Source organism: Kryptolebias marmoratus, linkage group LG5 (assembly GCF_001649575.2).
Source record: "Kryptolebias marmoratus isolate JLee-2015 linkage group LG5, ASM164957v2, whole genome shotgun sequence".
In the NCBI taxonomy this organism is placed as follows: Eukaryota; Metazoa; Chordata; class Actinopteri; order Cyprinodontiformes; family Rivulidae; genus Kryptolebias; species Kryptolebias marmoratus.
Window position 1 is genome coordinate 826619 of NC_051434.1, and position 12637 is coordinate 839255.

Here is a 12637-nt window from a genome sequence, read left to right on the forward strand (position 1 = left end):
AGCAGTCATTCAGCAGTCGTTCAGCAGTCGTTCAGCGCTCCACTCTGTGTTTTCAGAGAAAATTCGCTTCCTCCGAGGTTCCTGTTCCGCTCCGGCGTCTCGCGGCTGCAGGTAATCAGGTTACAGGCAGCAGAAGGTGAAGCTGTGCAGACAGACTGATCTTAATCCTTCATCCTCCTCATCCTCAGAGCTGCAGGACCTGCAGCAGATCACTATCAGGACCTGTTTACAGGCAGAGAGAAATCTTCTTCTGCTTTTATGACTCAAAGGCAGTTCTGAGGTTTCCTCCTCTTCATCATCTTCATCCTGATGCTGTAAATCATCAGAGCTGAGCAGCTGCAGCTGCTGAGGCTCAGTGACTCAGCAGAAACGCCACGTTTACACACTTCCTGCGGCCTGCGTGTGTGTGTTTAAAGTCATAATAATAATAATAATCTCAACATGTGGGAGAAAATCTGCACTTTCTGTCATAGTTTTGGTGTTTTGTTTGATGGTTTTTCTGGTTCTTGTTCTGCTGTGTTTGTCTTTTGGATTTGTGTTCATGTCTTGTCATTTTCACCTCCCCAGTAACCTGCCACGCCTCCTTCTCTCATTCCTTGCTGTTCAGTTACTTTCCAGTTTCTCATGCCACACCCACATTACCATGACTACTTAATCACTGCCATCATTTTCACCTGTTTGTTATCACTCACCTGTGCCCATTTTCCTCCTGATCCTCAGCCTTCATATACCGGTCTTTGCTCTTCATTCCCTACTGGGTCATTCCGTTTTGTCATGCTGGTTGTCTCCTTGTTCATTGCCTTGCCTTCATTCTGGATTTTGTTATTGTTTGTGTCTGCTGCCATGCCAGCCTTTTTGTTTTGGTAATATTTATTTTAATAAATTAGTTTTATTTTAAAAGAAACATGAGTCTGCGCTCTGGGTTCACCTCTGTCTCCACGCCTTTTGACACTTTTACACTAAGTCAGAGAAAATTAGATTTTATCTGCAGGAATTTATTCTTTTATTATTAAAGAAACAGTTTTGTCAACATGAATAAACAGCTTTTAATGATTTCTGTTAAACTGACGTGCTGAAAGGCAAGAAGGGGATTGATTGTGTGAGTTTTAACTTTGCATTAATGTCAGATTCTTTGATTTGTTTGTATTTTACATATATTTAGTTTCTTCCTGCCACCGATGGAAATGAGCTGGATCGATACGTCTCTAATGGTCTAAGGTTAATGTTGTCAGGGATTATTTCAGACATAAACAAGCTTCAACCTGAAACCTGGACTGCAGGATGTGAGGCGATGTTTACAGGTTTTTCCTGGAAAGAAGTCCCACTTTGGCCCGTTTTATCTGCAGCTCCATCTCTTTTCCTTCTGGGAGGTTTTAGAAACTGCTGACAAATTAACTGGGTTCTGTGTTTTGGTCACGTTCTTCTGAAAGCTTCAGGACCGCTCTGAGAAACGGCTGCAGGAGGAATTAAACTTTAATTTGTCTGCAGAGAAATAAACACGCAGCTGCTCTCAGCGTTTCATGTTTTCTGTCTTTTTACATTAAATCTGGAGTTAATTAAACTTTCTGTTCCTAATTCCGTGTTCTCGCAGAGTGAGTCATCAGTGGTGCTGAACATCAGCCCACACAGCCTTCATCAGTCTCTCAGAGCTCACTCAGGTCTGAAGAACCGGATCACCGTGTTCCTTCGGGCTCCTGAGGGACTCGCAGGGACCTGAAGAGCAGAAAGTACAGCACCTCTGCTCTGGTGACCAATTAGAGACAGATTTCAAAGACCCTGAGTGTCCTCTGGGCTCCTCAGGAGGTTTCTGTGTCATGGAGACGGGTTCTCCTCCTCCTCCTCCCCGGAGCTGTAACCAGACACCTGGTTCTGCTTTGTTCCACGCTCTTCAGGTAAATGAAGGAGGAGGCAGGTGCGTCACACAGAGGCAGCAGGAAACTCATCTGACTTTTCCACCCGCAGCTGCAGGACAGGAGACATCTGTCCCCCACCTTCACCTGGACATCACCCGGACAAATGCTGAGACAATCACACAGCAGGAGGACATGAAGACCGGCAAGAGATCCTTTGTAGGTAAGTGCTCCTTTAAATCAGCAGCTCTGCAGAGGTTTCCAAATACGCAACTTTTACGAGTCAGTCTTCTCAACGCTATCCTCTCAGGTGTCCTCTCCTCTGAATGCTGTCCTCTCTATTGTCTTTTCTGCTGTCCTCTCTGTCGTCCTCTCTGCTGTCCTCTCTGCTGTCCTCTCAGCTGTCCTCTCAGCTGTCCTCTCTGAGTTTCGTCTCATGTGTTAATGTGTCAGTCGGAGCTCTGAGGTTCTGTCGGCTCAGACCTGCTTCAAGGGTTTCTGAGGGGAACCCAGGTCCAGGTTTCTGCGAAGCTGAAAGCTAACACTAACCAAACACTAGCTAAAGGCTAAAGCTGCAGCTGAAAGCTAACAGTAACCAAATGCTAGCTAAAGGCTAAAGCTGCAGCTGAAAGCTAACAGCAGCATAAGACAGAAACAGAGACAGCAGCTGAAGGTTTTAATGAGAACAATGTTTCTGAAGGAATTAACGAGATCTCAGAGTATTTCTCTGGCAAACTTTATTTTAAATTAAGGTAAATATTTTGAAAGTATAAAAGTCAGAAAAACCAAAAGTCCCCGCAGCCATCTGCTGAACGCTGACTCAGCATTCTTACAATTAAAGACAGGAGAAAGTCCTCCTGCGTAATAAGAGGTGTTCAGAGCTGATGTTCTCCAGCTGTTCGCTGAATGAAAGCAGAGATCAGTGAGAATCTTCCAGAGGACACAAAGACGAGGCTGAATGTCGTCATCTCTGTCTCGCCTCACATCACCTGCTCTGAAACCGTGAAGGATCGAATTAAACTGCCGTCTCTAAGGGAGCTGGGCAGGGACATTTGAGCCTCACGTCATGAGAAACAAGAGCTTCTTTCAGGCGTTGAGTTGCTTCTTACGCTTCAACACCGCGGAGGAAAAAGAGTCCAACCAGTCAAAGTGAGGAGCAATGAACAGAAATGAGATTCTCTGCAGTAGGGTATAACAAACAATCAAAGAAGAAATAAAAAACTTTTAAACCTAGATTTTCACAACTCTAGCCTCTTGAGACAAGTTGGAGACAAGTTGGAGACGAGTTGGAGACGTCGGCTATAACTCCCTCTATTTTTGAAACAAAATTTGTTGCACAAATACTTTAAACTTGTTTAAAACTGAAACAAAAAGCTGCAGGTCTCCATGCCTGACGTGAGAAATCTGAGAATCACTGGGAACGTTTTGAGACGTTTTGGAGACTCTCAGGAATGCTGTTCACCTGTTTTCTTTATAACCTGCCGCCTGAGGCCTGACGAGTCTGAGCTGAGCTCATTTCTCTGAGCACTGCACGGTCTGACCTTTGGCGTGAATTTGCGGCAGAGGACCAGAAAATGTTAGTTTTGTTTTTTTCTAAATGAAACCTTGAATTAAAAGAGAATCTGGACACATTTAGCTGTTTCTCCTGGAGGGATTTGAAGCAGTGAGACGGAGTTAACTTGTTTCTGGAAGCAGATGAAGGAGCTTCCATCTAACCCCGGTGGAGAACAGAAAATATGAAAATCTCATCTGTTGCCTGAAAACTCAGCAGGGAAACAAAAAGCACAAAAAGAGAAAAACCCATCAGCCAAAATCTGCTCCCACTCAGTCTCTCAATCTGCAGGAACTGATGACGGATCTGATCCTGGATCTGCTTTCAGACGAGAGATGACGACGTCTGCGTAGGTGTGAAACACAAACCCTCAGAGTAATTAGAGATCCTCCGTCCTCGTTAGGCAGCAGCTCGTCACGGAGGACCAGCTTGCTTTCATGACTCATCGCTCCTCCTGCTGCCTCCCACTCCGACAGCCAGGACCAGGAGCCCCGGAGCTCCAACAGAATTTACCAAACCAAGAGAGAAGACCGACAAATGTCCACAATTTAAAGCTCCAACCTGAAGATCTGTGCCAAACAGAAACAAGGAAACCAGGTTTGTTCATTCTGATCAGATCCAAACATGTGAACAGTTTCCAACTCTCAAAGGTTTAAATTTGATATGACGTCAGCTGGAAGCCTGAAGAGATCTCAACGCATCTTCATGAGAAAAATGGAAATAAAAGTAAATAATAATGATGGTTAAAAGTTCAAAACACCAGAAGTCATAAATGTTACGTCCTGAAGGAAAACAGCAGATCGAACAGGAAACACATTTAGGATTTCTTCAAACGTTCTCAGCTTCCACACATTTTATTCTTCTGATTCAAAGAGATTTTAATCAGTCAGAGAAACCCGAGGAACCCGAGGAACATGTAGGGGATCTTTTAACTTCACCCTGGCTCCTGAAGACATTTTATTTTCTGTTTCAGCTAGTTCCTGGATTTTTGAGGTAGTTTCCAGTGAAATTGACCCGCATGATGTCTCAGTTTTATTTAAGTCTGTTTTGGTTTCCTGAGGAAACCTCAGCAGCTTCAGTGAACACATGAAATGACAACATGATGGTTTCGGTTCAGGTCCACCTCAGTAGAACCCTGAATAATTCACCATCAGTCCCGGCAGGAGGTGAGAAGAAACCTGGAACCAGGAGAAGGTGCTGCTGTTGTGTAAACCGCTGGCTCAGGCAGAACCAGCCCGATCGGTTCTGTCTGGACCCACATCACGGACCACTTCCTCTTTCCTGCCAGCACCAGCTGCCGGCGCTGTCTCACTTCCTGTAAATGAGGCGTGAGCGTCACATGTCATCGAGGGGACAGAACACTGGAGTTTCCCACAAACACAAACACAACTGAAAGGACCGGCTGAGGAGGAACCAGAACCTAAAAAAAGTTCTGAGAGGAACATGAAACCTGTCAGTGTGATCAGTTTTTACTGATGATAAACTGATGACTTCAGTTCAGAGACATCAAACGGGCGTCTGAACTCAGAGCTTCTGAAAAGTACTGATGGACCCAAAAGAACTCAGCAGCTGATCCATTTCTGGGCTCCTGATCCGTCTGATGCAGGTTTCCATCTGGACCGGGTCCACTTCAGGCTGAACAGAACTCTGGTTCCCCACAGTGATCCCTGGTTCCTGTGGTTCTGTCTGAGGGGCAGCTGCCCCAGAACCACTGCTGTTCCTTCAGTGGGTTCCTGAGGTTCTGTTGGATTTCTCCATGTTTGGTGTCAAACATTGTTCCTGGAGATGATCCTTTTCTCCTGGAACGTGCTGCAGCTCGGAACGATGGAGGTTCAGTGAAAAGAACCTGAAACAGAACTCTTGCTGCTCGGACCGAACCGGGCCGTGTCCTGTTTGTCCTGCAGCAGCTGCAGCAGCTGCATCGTGGCCCGGTTACGCAACAGGAAGGTTAGTGGAACATCAGCAGCAACATCTGGAGCGACAGCTGCTCTGGGTTTATATAACTGCTTTCAGACCGGCTCTCAGTCCTCTCAGACACTGATTTCTGGGTTTATCAGAACCATCAGAGCTGCGGGGTTCTGACCCAGATGCGGGTTCTGATGCAGTGAGAGGATGAAGAGGAGGGAGACAGAAACCTCCTCTCCGTCATCCCTCAGTGCCGCAGCGGAATCCCGTGACGTCACAGCCAGGCTCCCGTCGCCCTGGTTACCTGTGACGCAGCGGTGGGCGGAGCCGGCAGCACCACGTGTCCCGTATAAAGGCTCGGTCCGGGTCGGTTCGGCTGCAGTCTGAGCGCAGCTTCGTTGAGGCGGGTCTCGTGTTGTCGTTGCGGTATTTTTGCGTGTTTTGTCTGAGTTCACGCTGGACTCCGGGTGCGGGATCCGAACCATGGCCGTGACGGAGGCGGGATGTGACCTGACGTACTGCAAGATGCGGGGGATCGTTGCGGTTCTGACAGGTGAGGCTCGGACCCAACAGGTTATTAAACATCATGTCAGGCTTTCTGAGCTGCTTTTACTGAGGAGCACCACAGGAACAGGAACACAGGAACATTTGGTTCCGCTCATCCTGAGATAAATATAGTTTAAATTTGAATAGCGGAGCTCCGCGCATGCGCAGTGCGCTCCGCTCTGACGCGGAATGGAAAAAAACCGCCTGAGTGAAAGAGTGAATGAGTGAATGAGAGCTGCAGCTGGTTGCGTAACAAATAAACCTGCAGCAAGACAGACCCTGGGTTCAGAACCAGAACCAGAACATCTCGGTGTCAGAACCACAGTTTGGATCTTTTTATTAAAAGGTTTTCTTTTTTCTGCAGCTTTCATCAAGGAGAGGAAAATGGGTCTGAATGACTTCATCCAGAAGCTGGTGTCCACCCCGCACATCTGCCAACAGTGAGTACATCTGATCAGTTTCAAGATCAATCAGGAGGTTACTTCCTGTCGTGTTTCTGAGCGTCAGTCCATTCATGACTGATCCAATCCTCTGAGTCCGGCAGGACATCGGGTTAATCTGCTCTCTGAGGAGTAAGAATAGTCCCGCCACCGCAGCCTGCAGCTAATCACCCGCCTGAAATCCCTCATGTTCCTGCTGGAGGATCAGCCTCTAATTCAATTATTGCACCATGCATTGGTTGGTTCTGAGCCCGCCCCGTGTCAGGTGCTGACAGACACATCTGTCCTCAGACAGGTGAGACGGATCACAGGTGATCAGAGAGTTTACCTGTCTGAGGTCTGGGGGTCAGAGGTCACGCTCGCCCCGCAGAGGGCATCCTGTCAGCTTGTTATTCCCACAGAGAGCGTCAGATCTCAGCTCTCCAGTCCAAACTAAGATATCCAGACTCATCCGGTCCAAAGACAAACTGAGTGTCTTCAGATCCCAACTCGTCCAGAGGAGCAGACAACTGACTCTGACTGTTTGTGTTTTCCTTCAGTGTTGAAGTCAACAACTTCCTGAAGATCGATGAGAATCAGAACGAGGAGGATGAAGATGGAGGGCCGGTAAGAAGATTTCCTTCTTTTTTACGTTTCTTTTTTCTTAAACCTGAAACCTAATCCTAAATGTCCTTATTTAAAATCCTTCAGATGTGTCTAAACCCACGAAGCTCCCTAGCCGAGGACTTTCAGTGAGTATTCTCCTTGATCTTCAGCTCCTGGTTGAAGGATTTTAGGTTTGGTAAAAGTCCTGATTGTTTCTTTGCTTCTCTGCTGCAGGACCAAACCGTGTGACTTTGACTACCTGAAGATCATCGGTAAAGGCAGCTTTGGGAAGGTGAGCCTGTCTGCTGCGTGTCTGATGGCTGGTTTACCGTCTCCTCTCTGAGTCATCACGGATTTATTTACACGTTCTTCTCTGCAGGTTCTTCTGGCCCGACACAAGGAGACGGCTAAATACTACGCTGTCAAGGTTCTGCAGAAGAAAATCATCCTGAAGAAGAAGGAGGTCAGAACCAGAAGTTTTATTTTCCTTTATGTTTAATAAATCAGTGAACTCAGAGAGTAACAGAAGTTCTGACTGTTCTGCAGCAAAAACACATCATGGCAGAACGCAGCGTTCTGATGAAGAACATCAAGCATCCCTTCCTGGTGGGTCTGCACTACTGCTTCCAGACCGCCGACAAGCTCTACTTCGTTCTGGACTACGTCAACGGAGGCGAGGTGAGCTGCAGCAGAATCCTACAGCAGATCCCTGCAGCAGAATCCTACAGCAGAACCCTGCAGCAGAACCCTGCTAACAGATGCCTTGTTCTCCGCAGCTCTTCTATCACCTGCAGAGAGAACGGATCTTCCTGGAACCCAGAGCCCGGTTCTATGCTGCTGAAATCGCCAGCGCCCTTGGGTACCTGCACTCTCTGCACATTGTGTACAGGTGAGACTCGTTAATCCTGCGGCGCCCTCTGCTGGACAGACAGGAACGTGACATTAATCACATCTTCTCCTCCGTCAGAGACCTGAAGCCGGAGAACATCCTGCTGGACTCACAGGGTCACATTGTCCTGACCGACTTTGGACTCTGCAAAGAAGGCTTAGAGCCCAACGGAACCACGACAACCTTCTGTGGAACACCTGAGGTAAGTTCAGGAGCAGGAAGCAGTCTGGGGAAACCTCAGTAGTCCTGGACCTGCACTGATGATGTTCCTTTCCTCTCTGCAGTACTTGGCTCCTGAGGTTCTGCAGAAGCAGGCGTACGACCGGACGGTGGACTGGTGGTGCCTCGGCTCGGTGCTCTACGAGATGCTGTACGGACTGGTAAGTAAAATCATTCACTTTAAAGTCTGCTCAGATGTGATGAAGTGGGTTTGATGTGGTTCCTGGCTCCTCCTCAGCCTCCTTTCTACAGTCGTAACACGGCAGAGATGTACAACAACATCCTGCACAAAGCTCCGGTTCTGAAGCCCAACGTGTCCAACGCCGGCAGGGAGCTGCTGGAGGGGCTCCTGCAGAAGGACTGCACCAAGCGGCTCGGAGCCAGGGACGACTTTGTAAGTGTCCACACCGCCGGTTCTGCTGCACGTTTAGAACCCAGCAGTCTGCTCACCGTGGTTCTGTTTCCCTCCAGCTGGAACTGAAGTACCACTCCTTCTTCTCCCCGATCAACTGGGACGACCTGATGGCCCGGAAGATCACGCCTCCGTTCATTCCCTCAGTGGTAGGTTCAGAAGCATCCTGATATTCTGTTGATGTTGACCTTGAAGTCTTCAGCTGAAACCAGACGTTCACCTGGAGGGAATTCCAAAAACTATTTTTATTTGTTTAACGCCTGAATAATGAGAGAGACAAGTTATTACATTCTTCAAAGTCACAAGTTTACATACACCAAGATCACAAAGCAGTTTAGGAAAGCCAAGATGATGATGTCATGGCTTTGGAAGCTTCTGATTGGTTGGTTGGCAACATTTGAGTTAATTGGTGGCTCACCTCAAACACGCTGCTTCCTTGTGTTGCATCATGGGAAAATCCAAAGAAACTCATCCTTGGGTCCAGTTTCCAGCTGTCTGAAGGTTCTTGTGTTTGAATAATTAAACACAAGAACAAACAAAGTTCTGCCATCGTTCCGCTCAGGAAGGAGATCTGCGTTCATCTGTGTTTGCATCAAGCCCAAACTGAAGCAACGAGCTGCTGAAGCTGCTCAGAGACATTTGGAGGACAAAGGGGGACGCCTACAAGCCTGAGAAGACAATCCTAACTGTGAAGCACGGGGGTGGCAGCATCATGTCCTTCACAACATAGATGCCATCATGAGGAAAGAACATTATCTGGACATACTGAAGCAACATCTCAAGACCTGAACCAGGACATTAAAGCTTGGACACATAGGGACAATGTCCCCCAGCAGAGGGACAGATTGAGTCCAGAGGGGCTGAAGGACAACAAAGTCTGTTTTTAGAAGAGGCCAACACAAAGCCCTGATCTCAGTCCCATTTTGTGGGAGGAGCTTAAAGGCGTGCGATCCAGGAGTCCGACGAACCCGACTCGGTTCTGTCTGGAGGAACGGGACAAAGATCCAGCAAATGATTCTGAGACTCTTGTTGAAGGAAACCAGAAGAAACCAGAATCCTGAGAACATGGACGGAAACTTCTGACTGTGAAGAAAGTCATAAAAACTCTCATTATTCAGACTTAATAATTCAGGAATCCTGACTGAGCTAAAACAGGAAGGGTTAGTTTAATGTCAGGAAACATCTGGTTTCAAACCGTCTCTCTGAGGTACAGGTGGGGACAGAAGTCCTCCAGCAGGTTCTGATCCTGTTCTGTTTTCTCAGTCCGGTCCCACAGATCTGCGACACTTTGACCCGGAGTTCACCCACCTGCCGGTGTCGTCCTCCCTCTGCAGCGACACGGTGATGGTGACCAGCAGCCTGAAGGAGGCAGCCGGAGCCTTCCCGGGCTTCTCCTACGGCCCGCCCGAGGAGCACTCCTTCATGTGATCGGGCCGGACTCTGAGGCCCGGACTGATGGGTCCAGGAGGAACCGAACTCTGAACTTCAGCCTGAACAGATCAAAATGTGCCATGTGAGGAAGTTCTCCAGGATCCGAAGGATCTCTGCGTTGGTTCTGGATCTCCCAGCTGCTGGTGAAGTGCCTGATGGATGAGACCGGGTCCGGACCAGGTCCAGACTGGGCCGTTAAAGACGATGCCTTCGTGAACCAAACTGGTTTTGTTTGTTTGAGAAAACGCTTCGGATCGTAACGGTTCTGGACCTCAGACAGAGAAATCTATAAAAACTGGACCAAACTTTCTCTGAGCTGTTTGTCCTCAAACTGAAACCTGTTCATGTACTGTAAGAAGAAAACAACATATTTTATCATGAAACTGAAACATTCTGTTTACTTCTATCATTCATACGTCCTGATGTAAATATCTTTAAAGAAATAGAGAATTTTATGGTTGAAGAAGTTTAAATCTCCAGTCAGTGAGTTTTTCTTGTTGCTCAGAAGAGTTCAGCCAGCAATAACCCGTGGAGAGAGCACACGTACTGTAGGTTTCTTTAAATGTCTTCATATTTATGCATCACGTAGAGGAGAACTGTGAACGTCTTGTGCCTGCTCGGGGTTGGAAACATATCTGCTTTCCCTTTTCTAGAAGTCTTTAAAAGACTGGTAAAAGTCCTGATTGCTTTGTGAGGTTGGACAGGAGCAGAACGTGCAATAAAAGAAGACTGAATCTCGTTTTGTGTAAAAGATGGTTTCTGCTCAGAGATGAAGATATTTATCATGAGTTTGGGTTAAAATAAAAACACAAGCAGCACACGGTTCGACATCATGTTCTTCCATATTTGGAAGCTTTTGTTTTTTTTTTAAAAGAGTATTTATTTTCATGCCACTGAGTAAACGAGATAATTTAATGATCAACTGAAACTCTGAACTGAAATCTGTGTCAGAAAAATAAAATCTCTGAATCCACCTGATCTGGTTGTTTTTAACTGACTAACTCTCATTAATTTGTAGTAAAGTGTCTCATCTGTTAGTCGGCCACAAATATCAGCTCTGAAGTCATTGTTAGGTTTTAAAGTCATGATTAGGAAACATTAATTCGCTATATGGACTTTGCAATTCATCCTTTTGATTTTATTTTTTATAATTTTGACTTTGTACTCCATAATTAATGGACTGTTTCAGAAATATGATTTTTGACTTTATTTGTCATAATTATTCCTTCAAAACTCATAGTTTTTACTTTTTAATCTCATAATTTTGACTTTAAGTTTATGTTATGATTTTAACTTTATATTAATTCAGTTTATTTACTTAGCACCAAGTCCCAACAGAAGTCGTCTCAGTTAAAGCTTCCCTTCATCTCTGTCCGGAGGGGACAGTGGGAAGAAAAAAGTCCATTTTAACAGGAAGAAACCTCCAGCAGAACCAGAACCAGAACCAGAACCAGGCTCAGGACGAGCGGCCGTCTGCCTCGATCAGCTGGGGTTTAAATAATTAGAAATCTACAATTCATAATTATTCAAACTCATTCTTTGGACTTTATTTCTAATAATTATGACATCAGTACTCATAAATATGTCTGTATAAGTTATAAATATATCTTTATAATTCATAAATATTACTTTATAATTTATATTTATGACTTTAAAAATCATATTTTGTTCCTTTAGGTGATCTTCCATAATCATCCACTCGTTCTACATCCACCTGTCCTCTGTCCTCCCCTGCCCTCTGTCCTCCCCTGTCTTCTGTCCTCTCCTGCCCTCTGTCCTCTCCTATCTTCTGTCCTCCCCTGTCCTTTGTCCTCCTCTGTCCTCCCCTGTCTTCTGTCCTCCCCTGTCTTCTGTCCTCTCCTGTCTTCTGTCCTCACATCCCGCCACTGTAAGAGGCCAGACCTCTGCGCATGCGCGGTAGGCTCCGCACCGTCTACTTCCTGCCAGATAGTGCTCCCTAACGACAGACAAAGCTTGTCTGAGCGGACTCCGGTGAAGAGGCCGAATAACGGCGCCGCTGGTTCCGTCCTTCAATGGTAAGACCGGGCTGCTGTCCGCCGGGGCGCCGGGAGGCTCCGCTCTCTGACCCGCGTCCCCGAAGGCCTCCTCCGGGACTCGGATGCTCCTCCACAATGGCTGCTGGTACCGACTAATCCCTGGAGCGGGAAACTTTAACTGCCCGGCCAATAATTGGTGAAGCCAGTCAGACAGTTAGCATCACAGCTAAGCTCCTAAACTAACAGAACGGCAGCTGGTCCCGCAGGTACAGCTGTTTGTGTATTAAAAGGAGAAAACGTTAGTTTCCGACTGTTAGCATTAGAGGCTAACGCTGTTGTTGCTCGGTGCAGTCTAATACTTGGTTTGTTCGCTGTTTTCCTTACAGCTATAGTCGTATCCGTGCTGTTCAGACTCCTCTTCTTATGTTGAGTTTATTCCCAGCTGAAACCAGCTGCTCCTCTCCAGGAAGTAGTCTGATGCTTCACTGTGCTCGGCTGGGTGTATTTGCTGGAGGAATGAGGTGAGACAATCAGGATGTTTACCTGTGGGGACATTGTCCACCTTCAGCCTGCAGGACCAATCAGAGTCAAGCACCTGAACATCTCAAAGTTCAGGTTTATGTTCATCTGCAAACATTAAAGTAGTCTCCTTTGTTCCCCCCCTTCTTCTTTGTTTAATTGGTTCCATTTTCTGACATCCTGCAGATGAAGCTGTGGTGTTTTGGTCCAAATGCTTCAGGATTACAGAACCAAGGCCCACCTTCCATTCCTGACTCAAAGTGAGACAGGTCCTCACCTTCCTGCCCGGGGG

At 46.8% G+C, this 12637-nt stretch overlaps 2 protein-coding genes across 7 annotated transcripts in view; both read left to right on the forward strand.

The window, feature by feature from the left end:
- The first annotated feature begins 1675 nt into the window (after positions 1–1675).
- On the forward strand, positions 1676–10807 carry si:ch211-195b13.1 (STKc_SGK domain-containing protein). 2 transcript variants are annotated; one of them, XM_025003130.2, is made up of 14 exons: positions 1676–1892; positions 1963–2073; positions 6218–6293; positions 6833–6899; positions 6984–7024; positions 7113–7170; positions 7258–7341; positions 7425–7556; positions 7655–7767; positions 7846–7969; positions 8052–8147; positions 8225–8380; positions 8458–8547; positions 9662–10807. In XM_025003130.2, the coding sequence occupies exons 2-14, from the start codon at positions 2046–2048 to the stop codon at positions 9824–9826; spliced, it is 1230 nt and encodes a 409-aa protein (XP_024858898.1). In that variant the 5' UTR covers positions 1676–1892; positions 1963–2045; the 3' UTR covers positions 9827–10807. The 2 variants fall into 2 exon arrangements, with proteins under 2 accessions (XP_024858898.1, XP_017297621.1); XM_017442132.3 differs by lacking the exons at positions 1676–1892; positions 1963–2073 and adding an exon at positions 5490–5860.
- A 913-nt stretch (positions 10808–11720) lies between these two features.
- eya3 (EYA transcriptional coactivator and phosphatase 3) overlaps positions 11721–12637 on the forward strand; it is a 9314-nt gene continuing 8397 nt past the window's right edge. The window contains exons 1-2 of one of the 5 annotated variants that reach the window (XM_025003129.2): positions 11752–12347; positions 12532–12605. The gene's annotated coding sequence lies outside the window, so the exon portion shown is untranslated. Of the gene's footprint in view, positions 12606–12637 lie in introns of all 5 variants that reach the window. The other 4 variants (XM_017442138.3, XM_017442135.3, XM_037975771.1 and 1 more) reach the window with 4 other exon arrangements.

Excerpts from the sequence above, each read along its gene's own strand:
- si:ch211-195b13.1 (XM_017442132.3), top strand. The coding sequence starts at position 5,791 with ATGGCCGTGACGGAGGCGGGATGTGACCTGACGTACTGCAAGATGCGG. Across the intron at positions 7,025-7,112 it reads TCCCTAGCCGAGGACTTTCA|GACCAAACCGTGTGACTTTG; the intron begins GTGAGTATTCTC and ends TCTCTGCTGCAG. Across the intron at positions 7,171-7,257 it reads GTAAAGGCAGCTTTGGGAAG|GTTCTTCTGGCCCGACACAA; the intron begins GTGAGCCTGTCT and ends TCTTCTCTGCAG.